Genomic DNA, 14,040 nt, shown 5'->3' with positions numbered 1-14,040 from the left:
GCACTTTACGTCCAACTCAACTTGACCCCCTGTTCGTCAACAAGTATGGCGCAACTATTTTGGCCTCACGTTCGCTGCATTACTCTAAGGGCCTAATTCAGACCTGACCTGTGTTATGCGGAATCGCACAGCGGCCGGTGATCGAATGACTGCGCATGCGTACGGATCATAATGCGCAGGCACAAGGGTAAACTGTGTAAAAATCCTGCGTTTTTTGAAATCGCTGGGCAAACGCAGGCTGATTAACAGGAAACAGGCGTTTGGGGGTGGTAACTGGCCACTTTTTGAGAGTGTCAGGAAAATCGTAGGCGCTCCCAAGCGTTTTCGGGGCGGGTGTGTGACATCAGCTCCGGCCCCGATCAGCCTGATTCTATCGCACTGTAGGAGTAAGTCCTGAGTTACGCACAGACTGGAAAAATCATTAGATGGTGAGCGAGTTGTGAATGGATTTGCAGCTGACCGGCGTTTGCAAAGCTTTTCGCACGGCGTACGCAGACTTGCACAGGGCGGTTATTCACTCTGTCTGGGCGGTGACAATTTGATCACAAACCTCCGCAAATTCACAGAGGAGCGATCAGGCCCTAAATTTGGTGGTGTTCCTCCAGTTATTTTATAATATGCCCCTGTATACATTTCCATAGGTGCCCCTCATTTCCAATAAAATAATATTAACTAACGCGATTATTCCTATTCATACTACTTGTATTGTAACCTTACCTTCTTAAAGTCGTTACACATTGTGGCTTATGGCTAAAGAGTGTTCAATCACCATTTGGAACAAAACTCTCTAAATACGCAAAAACAATCTCACTTCTTGTATTTACTAAAAGCAACATATATTATTAGTTTATTTTTACTCTAGTAATTTTGTAAAATCACTAATTAGTATGATCACTATAATTTATCACAATTATTTTACGTCTATTGTACATTTCCGAAAATGTGAAACCAGGCATGTTCTGCATGTAATATTAATACTGTATGCCATTTTTAATCACGCAGCCAGAATCACCGCTATTTGTTCCTCCGTGTACTTTGTGGGTTGTTATCTCATGATCATTTTCTTTACTTCTCCATCAGGGATCCCCTGGTCCCACTGGTGAGAACGGCCCCCCTGGACCATTAGGAAAACGAGTAAGTTTATTTTCACAATTTAATTAATAACTTTTTTCTTTCAACTGTGGCTACTTAGTCTGTCCCCCTCACCGGTCTCTGTGCCACTTACATGGCAGCATAACATGTACTGAATGTTTCCGCTTCATTTACCCTGAGACATGTATATTGACACAGAGAGGGAATATAACAGACATGGAGGTATAGTGATTAGGAGTTAGAGTTTACACTCAGTCTTACATGCTGTCAGCGGGTACAAGTGCCAAGTACAGTACTAGTGCAGGCAGTCCATATCCCCTTAGAATGTAAGCTCTCACGAGCAGGGCCCTCTTCCCTCATGTGCTCACCCTTTTCTTACTTTAATAATTCTCAACTGCCCAAATCATGCAGTTTTTTGGCCACCTGGAACTTATCTCTGTCATTGACTGGTGTAGTTATGCTTAGTTACCCTGTACTTGTCCTAAATTGTTTTCAACTGTACGTCACTGTTTTCCTGTTTTGATTATGTGCATTTGTACTCTGTAATTGGGCGCTGCGGAACCCTTGTGGCCCCATATAAATAAAGGATAATAATAATAATAAAATACGGGCCAGACAGCGACAGGGCACTGATGGGCAGCCTACTGGAGAGACGTCACGGTACTGCCACTGAGATAATATTTTTACACTCAATCAGGCCCTGTAAGATTTGGCTATTACGGTTACACTATATATCATTATATACTATGAGTAGACGGCAGCAGCTCTCCATAGTGAAGGCAATTCAAATATTATATTTCTACAAAGGAACTGGTCATCTATATACTTTGGTCTCAAACTATATACTAAGTGTTATCATATTGTGCCCTGGAAATGTGCAGTCCTGCGTATTCCCATTCCTGTACTCTCGTCTCTCTCAACACTGTCTCATCTCATTCTGTCCGTCTTCCTGACTCTCTCTCTTACATCTCACAATCTGTCTTTCTCACAGGGTCCTGCTGGTCCTTCTGGTCCTGAAGGTCGACAAGGAGAGAAGGGAGCCAAGGTAAATCCTGCACTATTTAATCCCAGGAGCTTGCAATTAAATACCTGGGATGTTGAATTACATTATAATTACTGTAAAATCTTCATGTTGAGCCCTGGCATCTGTTGTTACATGAAAGCCTCTGTCATAACACCTGTCCTGTTGGTTCCAGGGAGAATCTGGTGCTTTGGGTGCACCGGGAAAGACTGGCGCTATCGGACCTCAAGGTACCCAAGGAAAACAAGGCCCTGACGGACTCAGAGGCATCCCCGGAGCTGTGGTGAGTACTGTACACAGGTATTATTATGCAAATGTAGACAATTGCCCTTAGTACTGAAATGCAGGAGTGGGGCATAATGCATGTCCTGTATTACCCTATATGCACCAGTCTGGACTCAGGATGGTCACACATGGGGACGCCCTAACATTAGGCCTGACCACCGAACGACAGGATTGGCCAAGTTGAGGGTCAGACACACAGGTTTGATTGTTCAGAGCTGAACAGCTCTATCATATGAGATCTCCACACAGTGTGGCTGCCGGGGACTGTATTACCAGTGCGGTAATTGGCAGATAGGAGATGAGAGATTGCAGCTATCAGGGCTGATCTGGACTTTCTGCTGCACATTTGCATACAAAATGCAATCAGGCCACTTATCAATAATGAAACCACATTAAAATACATTTAAAATAATATATATTCCTTTTCATGGTATATCTAAGCATACACTGTTGTGCAATATTTGTCCACAGCGGTCTGCAAAAATAACAACTGTCTAAATTTATTTGAACTTATGTTTTTTCCTCTCCTCCTACAATTGTGCACACCCCATCCTGCCTGCACACCCCACTGTGCACACCCCATCAGGCCCGCACACCCCACTTTGCACACCCCATCCGGCCTTTTAGCCCGTGCGCTGAGTGACAGGGTCACGTTGCTAATCACTTGTGTGGTGGCATTATTGTACAGTAAGCAGCTGTTGGGTGCTCGGGTCAGGGGGCTGGACATTCCGCGGTCACGCTGGGCTCTGTTAGATGGGCACACATAGGCCCAACTTCAGACTATATTCACTAACACGCCTGATGATATTTTGGACAGTTTGATGAATTGATTGATAATAGTTACAGGTGCGAGTTACTGTATACTGCATGCAGCATCTATATGTTTTTGCACTGCTGTTATCACTGTATACTGCATGCAGCATCTATATGTGTTCTTGCACTGCTGTTATCACTGTATACTGCATGCAGCATCTATATGTGTTCTTCCACTGCTGTTATCACTGTATACTGCATGCAGCATCTATATGTGTTTTTGCACTGCTGTTATCACTGTATACTGCATGCAGCATCTATATGTGTTTTTGCACTGCTGTTATCACGGTATACTGCATGCAGCATCTATATGTGTTTTTGCACTGCTGTTATCACTGTATACTGTATGCAGCATCTATATGTGTTCTTGCACTGCTGTTATCACTGTATACTGCATGCAGCATCTATATGTGTTTTTGCACTGCTGTAATCACTGTATACTGCATGCAGCATCTATATGTGTTTTTGCACTGCTGTTATCACTGTATACTGCATGCAGCATCTATATGTGTTCTTGCACTGCTGTTATCACTGTATACTGCATGCAGCATCTATATGTGTTCTTGCACTGCTGTTATCACTGTATACTGCATGCAGCATCTATATGTGTTCTTGCACTGCTGTTATCACTGTATACTGCATGCAGCATCTATATGTGTTCTTCCACTACTGTTATCACTGTATACTGCATGCAGCATCTATATGTGTTTTTGCACTGCTGTTATCACTGTATACTGCATGCAGCATCTATATGTGTTCTTCCACTACTGTTATCACTGTATACTGCATGCAGCATCTATATGTGTTCTTCCACTACTGTTATCACTGTATACTGCATGCAGCATCTATATGTGTTCTTGCACTGCTGTTATCACTGTATACTGCATGCAGCATCTATATGTGTTCTTCCACTACTGTTATCACTGTATACTGCATGCAGCATCTATATGTGTTTTTGCACTGCTGTTATCACTGTATACTGCATGCAGCATCTATATGTGTTCTTCCACTACTGTTATCACTGTATACTGTATGCAGCATCTATATGTGTTCTTGCACTGCTGTTATCACTGTATACTGTATGCAGCATCTATATGTGTTCTTGCACTGCTGTTATCACTGTATACTGCATGCAGCATCTATATGTGTTTTTGCACTGCTGTTATCACTGTATACTGCATGCAGCATCTATATGTGTTCTTCCACTACTGTTATCACTGTATACTGTATGCAGCATCTATATGTGTTCTTGCACTGCTGTTATACCGTATACTGCATGCAGCATCTATATGTGTTCTTCCACTACTGTTATCACTGTATACTGCATGCAGCATCTATATGTGTTTTTGCACTGCTGTAATCACTGTATACTGCATGCAGCATCTATATGTGTTCTTGCACTGCTGTTATCACTGTATACTGCATGCAGCATCTATATGTGTTTTTGCACTGCTGTTATCTAATCTTCTTCTAATTTCTGTAGGGTGAACAAGGGCGACCTGGAGCTACAGGCCAAGCTGGACCCCCAGGACCTGTGGTAAGGGAAATTAAACATCCTAGTGACATTTGGTGGACCCCCTTTATTCAAGTAAACCTTAGTTACCTCTTATACCAGTAAATAAAGACACGGAGACTTGATTTTGGCAGAAAAATTGCTAGCTATTTATTTGACCCTAACCATAGCAAAACCTGTAATTGGGAAAAGTTTGTTAAGATGCCGAATCAGCCGGCATAATGGTGGCAGAAAAAAGAACGGCTCTATTAAACTATTGGTAAACTTAAAATGGTAAACTGACCGAAACCGTCCAGCACCCTATCAAAATCGGTAATAGGTGTCAACACAACCCCCACAGTGACTTCCCACCGCTCCTGGGTGCCCTGCCGCTGCCTCCCGGATGGGTGGTCGAGCGGCCATTAAGTCGATGGAGGTGAGTGCACCTAAACCATATAGCACTGAAACTTACTACCTATAAAAACCATACAACTAACAAACTGCCGTTCTTTTCTGCCGATAAATAGCCAACGAAGAAAACCAGCTAAAAACAATTAGACGCCAATGCACTCCGTGTCAAAACAAAACCTCTACCCATAGGGCGGGAGGGCGGGAAGACAAATCACTATCAAAGAGACCCAAAATGGCCACTCCTGGCCATATATATCCTAACCCTCCCCTTTTCCTAAGGGCTGTACTTCCTCACAGTCAGGTCCACCCCTCACAGGATGTTTAACTCATTCCTCTCCTATGCAGTCAATTCTCTCTCCAGATGTCTGTGGGGTCACAATGTTATCTCTGTGCATAGCAACTACTGTATGAGAGTATGTATCAAACTGTCTGTTCTATAGGGACCTCCCGGATTGCCAGGACTTAAGGGAGACGGTGGATCCAAAGGAGAGAAGGTGAGAAACTTCAGACGTCCTATGTACTACGGCATATACTACCGTCATGTACTATGCTGCTGTGTGTACTGGATGTTATATGGATATTAGAAATCACCATGAGTTCTGTGTGTATATAAAAAGGGCAGCGTTAGAGGCCATAACGTATCATAGGGGTGCGTTATTCCTTTTACTGCACAAGTTCTTCTATTGGATACTGAAGTGATGACATCAGAACTCACTGATTATATGTGACGATGACATCAGAACTCGCTGTTTGTACAGATATTAGCAGCAGTTTATACATACGATAACATCACTGGTGTATTAAACGCATGTAACATAGCAATTCCAGGTCTGTTGTTACAGATGCTCCTTTTGTCCTTAGCACCAGAGAACCTGTTATTATCCAGCTCCTGTTTATTAGACACTGATTTTATATTATTAGGCGTTGGTTATTATTTGCCACCTGTCACTTGTATTCCCATCTCCGGGCCGCACCTCCCTGGTATTATGCACCTGTAATAAGACAGAAGTAACTTCCTTCTATCCATTGTACAGGGTCACCCTGGACTTATCGGCCTCATTGGGCCAACGGGAGAACAAGGAGACAAGGGAGACCGGGGCCTGCCAGGACCGCATGGAACAGCCGGACAGAAAGGAGAGACTGTGAGTAGTGGGTCATGTCCGGGGTCTTGTTTATACCATTACATAGTAGCCGACTGACAAGTACCTCCTAATGTGTGGTCTAACACCGCCTCTCTCTTCCTCCTATAGGGTATTTCTGGTGTCACAGGTCCTATCGGTCCAGGTGGATCCGCCGGTGTCCCGGTATGTCTCCATTACTGTAGTACTCTGAATAATCTTATCTCCTGGTTGTCATCTCCCACCGGTCCCCCTAATCTTCCTCATCGTGGGCTCCTCATGTCTCGGCCAAGCGCTAAATCTAGATGTTAATCCACCTTTTTCTGAGAAATGAGAGACCGAAACAAACCCCATAATAGGTCTATGGTCAAAGTGATGAGAACAGACAGTGACGTCCGAAGATCCATTTGTAGTAATCAGTATTAGTGTAACAGTAGCGTTCATTTCACAATGTGCAATAGTGTAAAAGTATGGCGCAGATTCTCACTTTCTGACATCATGCAGCTACATTTGCACAATTGCACAGGACTACAGGGAACGACCTGTGTTTTCGGGGTAAGGTGGCAATGCCTAGATACAGGAGGAGCTGGGTGGTCAGAGCTCAGCCATCCTGTACCAGGGTCACCAGTGCGCCCAGTTGTGTACTGAAGTGGGGATACAAGACTTTATTTGCGGGATGAGACTATTTCAGTAGGCGGTTGGTGAGGATACATTCATATGGGGGATCCCTGCTCTGAGGGAAGTGGGGGATCACACCCTTTTACTCCCCACAAATTAAATTATGTTTCCTGGCACCTAATGGGTCCTTGGAAATGAATTTCATCCCATATTATAATGGGGGTAGTTTGTACATCCCAGTTTTGGGAAAGTGCGCTCACAGATCTGTAATAAGACTCATTTTAAATTTATTGGTCCCATTACGCACAATTTCGGGTTCATGAACAAACCCACAAAGCTCAGCGCAGACAGACATTATTGGAGGTGTGGGGGGGATTCCCACAGACCATGAAGTGACATACTCCTTGAAATGTGCCATGTGGGCAAGTACAGCAGGTGATAGGACACTGACAGTAGCATGTGGGTCTGCAAATTTGGGTTGTAGTAGTGAGTCAGAGTAAGAGGGACACTTAGGATGACTAAGACAGAATGTGGTTGAGTAATATTTGCTGTTGTTTATTTCTATTACCTGAACTTGTTTTTCTCCCCTTTTTCTATTTAGGGGCCACCAGGTCCTAAGGGAGCCAAAGGAGCCACGGTGAGTAAGCTGACCCCCTTCCCAGTTAGGACAGTGCATATGTTACACCCCGTACTGCTCCTGTTTCCGCTCAGGACACCATCTTGTACGACAGAAGCAAACTCAGTTTTCCATATCATGATCATCACTACAAACCACAGACTGGGCGGCCCTGGCCGGTTATACTCACAGTGCACCTGTCGTATACACACAGCAGAGGGAGACATTTTGCAGCCTGGATCAATGAGCTTAAAGCACCAGTGACACAACTACTTCCAGGGCAGTCAATATGGCTGCTGTGGGGCTGGCGGTGCGAATGCTACTACTCTGCTCTGAGTATCTGTAGGGGCTGGCCCGCTGAAGCCCTGTCTTACAGATGCTGACCTGAAAGCTCATGCACAGGCCTCAGAAAAGCAGAACAGTGGCCTGTGCCCGGCCTACCCCCAAATGTTGCTATTAGTTACAGCTATTTTTACACCCCCTGTCCACAAGTCTTTTGCTTCACTAGGAACCAGTAGTATTGCTATACGAGAGATTTTATTCTGCGGGCCAAAAAATGTAATATTTAAAACCCCCAGCTCATTTGACGTTTACATTTGTGCAACCAGACAGACGGGTAATCATCATAGAACAGAGCAAATGTTACAGGGCAGAACAATGGCCCCTTACTCTGCCCCATAACGTTTTCTTTTCTATGACGATTACCGGTTTGTCTGGTTGCACTAACGCAAAGCTCAAATAAGCTGTTTTTTAAAGCATTACATTTGCTGGCGTGTGGCCTTGTCCTTTATTATTGGAAAATCTGACGGTGTGAGAAGACCTTGATTTGATAAGAGCAGCGTCCTCCACAAAGGAGACTCCAGTGAGGTCCTTACTACAGTACACCCAGATTCTATTCTGCCACCAAATCTCTCCATAGACAATAACATTAACCCTTACACTAGTACGCTGTGCTGTGCAGAGACACTATACTTAATCAAGAGTTACACATGGTGCATCCGCAAGAGTAGGAGTACCTCTGTTACCTATGTGCATTACATGATCAGTCTTTTTTTTTTCTTTGCTTGCATGGTCCCTGCTAGTATATATGTTTATGTATAGCATTTATACCCAGGGATTAATGATCCCTATTAAAATCTCCATAAGAACGTTGTTCACCATGCTGCCAGGGATTCCCCATCCTTGGCAGCATGGTGAACAACGTTCTTATGGAGATTTTAGCGCAGTGGGTGGCTGATGAACTTCACTCCATGTGTACCATATGCCCCTCTATCCAGAGTATCTGTTCCAATAGTGCTCTTACTCACTGAGTCACATTGCTGCCTCCTGTGCAAGCCTGTTGTCTCACCCATCTATCTTTGTCTTGTAGGGACAAGCTGGAACCAAGGGACAGAAGGGAGTGCAAGGTCAGGCTGGACCCCCGGTGAGTTATACTTGACTTGATGAGCGATACAACATCCCCTTGTGTAGCGTGTAATAGTTATCAGGATCTATGTGTATGAGATGTGTGTCTTGCCAATATGTGTGAATTCATTGTATACATATATCACTTAGTGATTAGCTGCATCATGAGTTTTCTGGGGACGGCTGGTGGCATTTGATTGGTGACACATGTATATGGTCCATAGTTCTATGACCGCTCATGTGTACAGGGGTACAACCTTATCAGCCTACGACAATGACCCAGCCCCAATGTCCTCCTGCACAATACCCTGGGCTGTATCTGTTTCCTCTCTTCAAGCCTTGTGCGGATGCTGGTATGGACCAGGGATATCAGTTAGAGCCACACCCCCACATTCTATATATGGTGACCATACACTGGGGGGAGGGGGTGGTGGAATAAGCCCCGCCTATCAGTGCCAGTCCCAATCACTAACAGTGAGAGGCCTGTGAGGGCATCCTGGCCTTTTTATTTGATTTCCTACAGAGTATAATAGGTTCAGCATATAACTTTACTCCATGTCTTGTGCCCAGGGACCCCCAGGTGAAGTCATCCAGCCGCTGCCCTACCAGATGCCCAAGAAAAACAAACGTTCCATCGATGCCAGTCAGTTCATGGCAGACGAGACCACTGGAGATTATGCAGATGGTATGGAGGAGATCTATGGATCCCTTAATGCTCTGAAGAAGGATATCGAGCTAATGAGGACACCCCTGGGCACAAAGGAACACCCTGCTCGGACATGCCAGGATCTGCGACTGTGCCACCCTGAGATTCCCGATGGTAAATAACAGCGGCCCCTGCTCTTATAGGGACAATCTGATCTCATTAACTGGACAGAACTAAGCAAAGTGAAAATTGCAACTGTGTTTCAAATGTTAATCTTTTTAGTTACTATTTCACCAAATGTATGATCATTTATTTATGTAGAGCCTAAATATTGTCCAGCGCTCTACAGAGAAGTGTGCTGAGAAAGTCCACAATAACATAGCGAGAACATACAAACTCCACACAGTTAGGGCCATGGTAGGAATCTAGCCCATGACTCCAGTACTGTAACATTTAAAATACTAAGGGTAAGATGTATCAAATCTTGAAGAGAGATAAAAAGGAGAAGTTACCCATACCAACCAATCAGCTCTTAGCTGTCATTTACGGGCTGTGCTAGATGAATCACAGAAGCTGATTTTTAACCTGTTGAGCCTTGGATATTATACATGGGATAATGTACTCCTGACTGTAAATTATATGGATATTAGAAGTCACAGATGAGTTGTGTGAAGATATAAAAGCACACCGCTGTAGTCCCAGCACAAGGTGACTTCTATTATCCATATGACAGCAAGGAGTGCATTTTCCTTATCAGCAATGACATCACAACTTCCTGAATATACAGATATTATTTCCAGAAGTGTATACTTAATGTACATTATTTCTGTGCATATTACAAGAGTAAAATTGATCTCTTATACTTATGTTAATAATTATATTACACTCCACAATATAATACGGCACCTTGCTAGGAACTACTGCAATAAATGATGACGTCACACAATTACACTATTGTTGGTATATTTCCTCATCCAATGTTGTCAGTCCTGAGACTTGTGTGATGACACCATTCAGATCATGTGATACAAGGTTTGATGACGTTACTCTCCTCTCTCAGGTGAATACTGGATCGATCCAAACCAGGGCTGTACTCGAGACTCCTTCAAGGTCTTCTGCAACTTCACAGCCGGTGGGGAGTCTTGTGTCTTCCCCAGCAAGAGCATTGAGAAGGTGAGGAGGGGGATTCAGTGGTCACACTCAGGTTGGTGGTATACAAGACCGGTTTAGTAACTCTCTTAATTGTGTCCTGTAGGTTAAGATGTCTTCCTGGAGCACTGAGAAGAAAGATACCTGGTACAGCAAGTTCAGGAGTGGTAGTAAGGTAAGGATATTAGACTTGGGGGGGACTCTGCACATTTATAGAAGAAATAGGGATCTTGGCACAAATCTATTGGCTACCACAATACTTATGAAAATATACTTCAAGGGGAGTTTTGTCTAGCTTTACAATGAACATTTCTTGATTGATTTGACACCATCTTTGATGACTCTTGTCTCACAGAACATGGCTAAGTAACTAAATGAAACAATCCTTTCATCCACTTTGTCCTTTGTCCTCTGTGTCTTCAGGAATTATAATTCATGTTATCATACAATCCAAACTCTTTAAAGTTATTAATTGACTGTTGAGGATCCGGTCTGTCTCTCTCTAGTATGTTACTAACTCATATCGTTGTCTTTCTCTTTTTGCCAGTTCTCTTACGTGGACTCGGACAATAACCCAGTTGGAGTGGTTCAGCTGACCTTCCTCCGCCTGTTGAGTGTCTCTGCCCATCAGAACTTCACGTATCACTGCCACCGATCCGCTGGCTGGCACCTGGCCTCAGCAGACAGCTATCAAAAGGCATTGCACTTCATGGGCTCCAACGATGAGGACCTCTCCTTCCACACGAGCCCTTACATCAAGGCTCTCAGAGATGGCTGTGCGGTGAGTGGGGGAGAATGAGGACCTTACGCAGGAGTTATATATAAAATGATATATAGTCAGGCCATTTGCTGCTATTTAATTCATGTGTGAGATGGTGTGCTTCCTAACAGCAAAGGCGGGACAGTTGGGTTTCTTCCCAAGTTGGGTTAGCATGAGAGTCCAAAGTGGGCTACAATCGGAAAACAAAAGGCAAGTTGGTCAGTAAGGGACTGATGGAGAGTTGAAAGCTTTAGTACGTTCTGTGGATGGATCTTGTATGTTCCACACTGCTCATTCTCCAAAACTGAGCGTATACATCTACGAGTGACGCAGAGTTGTGCGTAAAGGTTACAGAAAACAGAAATAGGGGAAGGGCAGGAAAATCATTTACAGTATACAGTGGATATATGACATACAGGTCAAAGACCACTGATGGGTCCTACACAATATACATATAGGGGAGCATATACTTTGGCACATACATTGCAGAAGGTGGAAATAATGGGAAAAGTAATTTATTCAAATTGTACAAATATCAGGACATGTTCACCATGTACAGACACGTTATGAAGCATGGTATGAAGTGGTTATACATTGTGTACAGCTTTACTGAAGCATCAGACATGAATTATCAATATACTTCAAACTATTCCATAGTAGCTCCATAAATGATCAAACGTCTACATTTTGATTCTTTGTTTCCTCCCGACAGATGAGGAAGGGCACAGAAAAGACGGTGCTAGAAGTCCACACCCCTCGCGTGGAACAGCTTCCCTTGACGGACGCTATGTTTATGGACTTTGGAGAGACCAACCAGAAATTTGGCTTTGAAGTGGGACCTGTATGTTTTCTGGGCTGAGGCATTTAAAAAAAATAGAGACATCCCCCACCCATTTGTATCCCCTTCTGAAAGAAAAAAAAGGCAAAGTCCTCCCCCCTCTATTCCTGTACACCAGTATTCAAGAAGCTCAGCTGATGAGGAGCAGAAAGCAAGTCCCTCCGATGAGGTGGAACAAGAGACCAAAGATGCCCCCACCCCGGTCAAAACGTGACCAAGACCTAAAGCTGGGTGGATCTTCTGATGACCAAAGAAAGATTTTATCATAGACTTTTAGCTAGAATTATTTCAGGCTTTTTATCATAAAAAATATAAAAAGACACCATTCCCTTGCAGAAACAAAAAGATACAATGGTGTAGACATCCCACGTCCTACAAAAATTCACATCGAGGACACTGTGAGACACTTTTTGTTACCCACACAGAGCTGTCTCTTTCCTTATGTTTTCTTTCCAGTTCTCATGTCTCCGATATTTAAAGAGAACGAGTGCAGACGCCTAAATGGGACTTATTTTTTTCTTCTGTGGATAAATGAAAGTTTTAAATATTATTTAAAAAAATAAATAAAATTGTGATAAATTTTCCTTTAACCCCTGCACACAAAACATGGGGAACATGTTAATTAAAAAAAAAAACAGATGTCCTGTACAGATGAGAAGAGAATCTAAATCTGTGAACCAGTTTTCACTATGGTGCTCGGAGTAAAAGCTTATTTTTGACCAACAACATGGTATAAAAAACAAAAACCCTCACAGGTGCTCAGAGTATTACTGTGTAATGTTTGTAAGTATTTTTTGTATTGTAATATATAATCTATAATTTTGCTGCTTTTTATTTTTATTTCTGTTTTTTTTTCCCTTTGTCCTTATTCTTTCGCATGTCCATAGTTTACTTCCTGCCCGGTCTCCCCATTTCCTGTGTGGCCTCTCCACTTCCTGCCCGCCCTTACCCAATGTGCCCCCTGCAAAGTTCTTGTTCTCCAGCCTGATCTGTGTCTACCATTTCCTCCTCTTTTATTTAAATAAATGATGTGCAAACGGTGAAATCCACAGAGGAATAAAATTGCAGGATGGGTGCATTTATTAACAGGGGCTTGGTCACTTACACAAAAAATGACCATGGGACAACACTTGCAGGACACACAATGGCCTTTTGCAAACTCCAAGTCATAGACCTCCGGTTGCTTACACATTACCCAAAGTGTTTCCTATATTTCATCATGGTAACTTGTGTGTTTGCATTTGAAAATACTACCAGTGTCAGTGTCACAAAACATACAATATATATCAGCTAAATGGCTACAGTCAGCTTTTTGGTAAATTGAATATGTGCTACTATGCCTCAACAATATATCCCTATTGCAATCAGTCTTCATCTCCTGCATGTCTGTGCGTCACGAGCTTGGAAGAGAACAACTAGTAGCCAACCAGACCATCCGAATAGTCCCAGCATCAGAAGATGAGCTGACGTTGGTCGAGGCAGTGACCTGTCCAGTTGTGTGATTATGTAGGTGATGACCAGGCAACAATGGTGCAGTGAGAGGAATAGAGGCAGCAGGAAGCCACAATCTGAGGGGGGTGGTTATAAAACCTTGGCGAGAGATAAAATAGAAAAAGATAAAGTAGCAACCAATCAACTCCTGTCATGTTGCAGGCTGTGTTTGAAAAATAACAGGAGCTGGTTGGCTGGTACTTTATCTCTTTCAACTAGATCTGTCTCCAAGCTTTGATACATCTCCATGTTACAGATGGGTTAAATTCGAGGAGACCAGATGGGT

The 14,040-nt window shown here is 43.3% G+C and overlaps 1 protein-coding gene across 6 annotated transcripts in view; it reads left to right on the top strand.

Moving 5' to 3' along the window:
- Window positions 1-13,325, top strand: part of COL11A2 (collagen type XI alpha 2 chain) — a 168,232-nt gene extending 154,907 nt beyond the window's left edge. For all 6 annotated transcript variants that reach the window (XM_063938237.1, XM_063938235.1, XM_063938233.1 and 3 more), the window contains 14 exons: window positions 1,081-1,134; window positions 2,084-2,137; window positions 2,289-2,396; window positions 4,695-4,748; window positions 5,555-5,608; window positions 6,149-6,256; window positions 6,365-6,418; window positions 7,452-7,487; window positions 8,836-8,889; window positions 9,441-9,690; window positions 10,577-10,689; window positions 10,772-10,840; window positions 11,213-11,446; window positions 12,138-13,325. In XM_063938237.1, the coding sequence (XP_063794307.1) occupies window positions 1,081-1,134; window positions 2,084-2,137; window positions 2,289-2,396; window positions 4,695-4,748; window positions 5,555-5,608; window positions 6,149-6,256; window positions 6,365-6,418; window positions 7,452-7,487; window positions 8,836-8,889; window positions 9,441-9,690; window positions 10,577-10,689; window positions 10,772-10,840; window positions 11,213-11,446; window positions 12,138-12,284 (1,389 nt within the window). In that variant the 3' untranslated portion in view covers window positions 12,285-13,325. The remainder of the gene's footprint in view (window positions 1-1,080; window positions 1,135-2,083; window positions 2,138-2,288; window positions 2,397-4,694; window positions 4,749-5,554; window positions 5,609-6,148; window positions 6,257-6,364; window positions 6,419-7,451; window positions 7,488-8,835; window positions 8,890-9,440; window positions 9,691-10,576; window positions 10,690-10,771; window positions 10,841-11,212; window positions 11,447-12,137) is intronic.
- The last annotated feature ends 715 nt before the right edge of the window (window positions 13,326-14,040 follow it).

This window comes from Pseudophryne corroboree, chromosome 8 (assembly GCF_028390025.1).
Source record: "Pseudophryne corroboree isolate aPseCor3 chromosome 8, aPseCor3.hap2, whole genome shotgun sequence".
Lineage (NCBI taxonomy): Eukaryota > Metazoa > Chordata > Amphibia > Anura > Myobatrachidae > Pseudophryne > Pseudophryne corroboree.
Note: the sequence above shows the minus strand (reverse complement) of the source record. Positions and strands in the feature narration are given on the sequence as shown.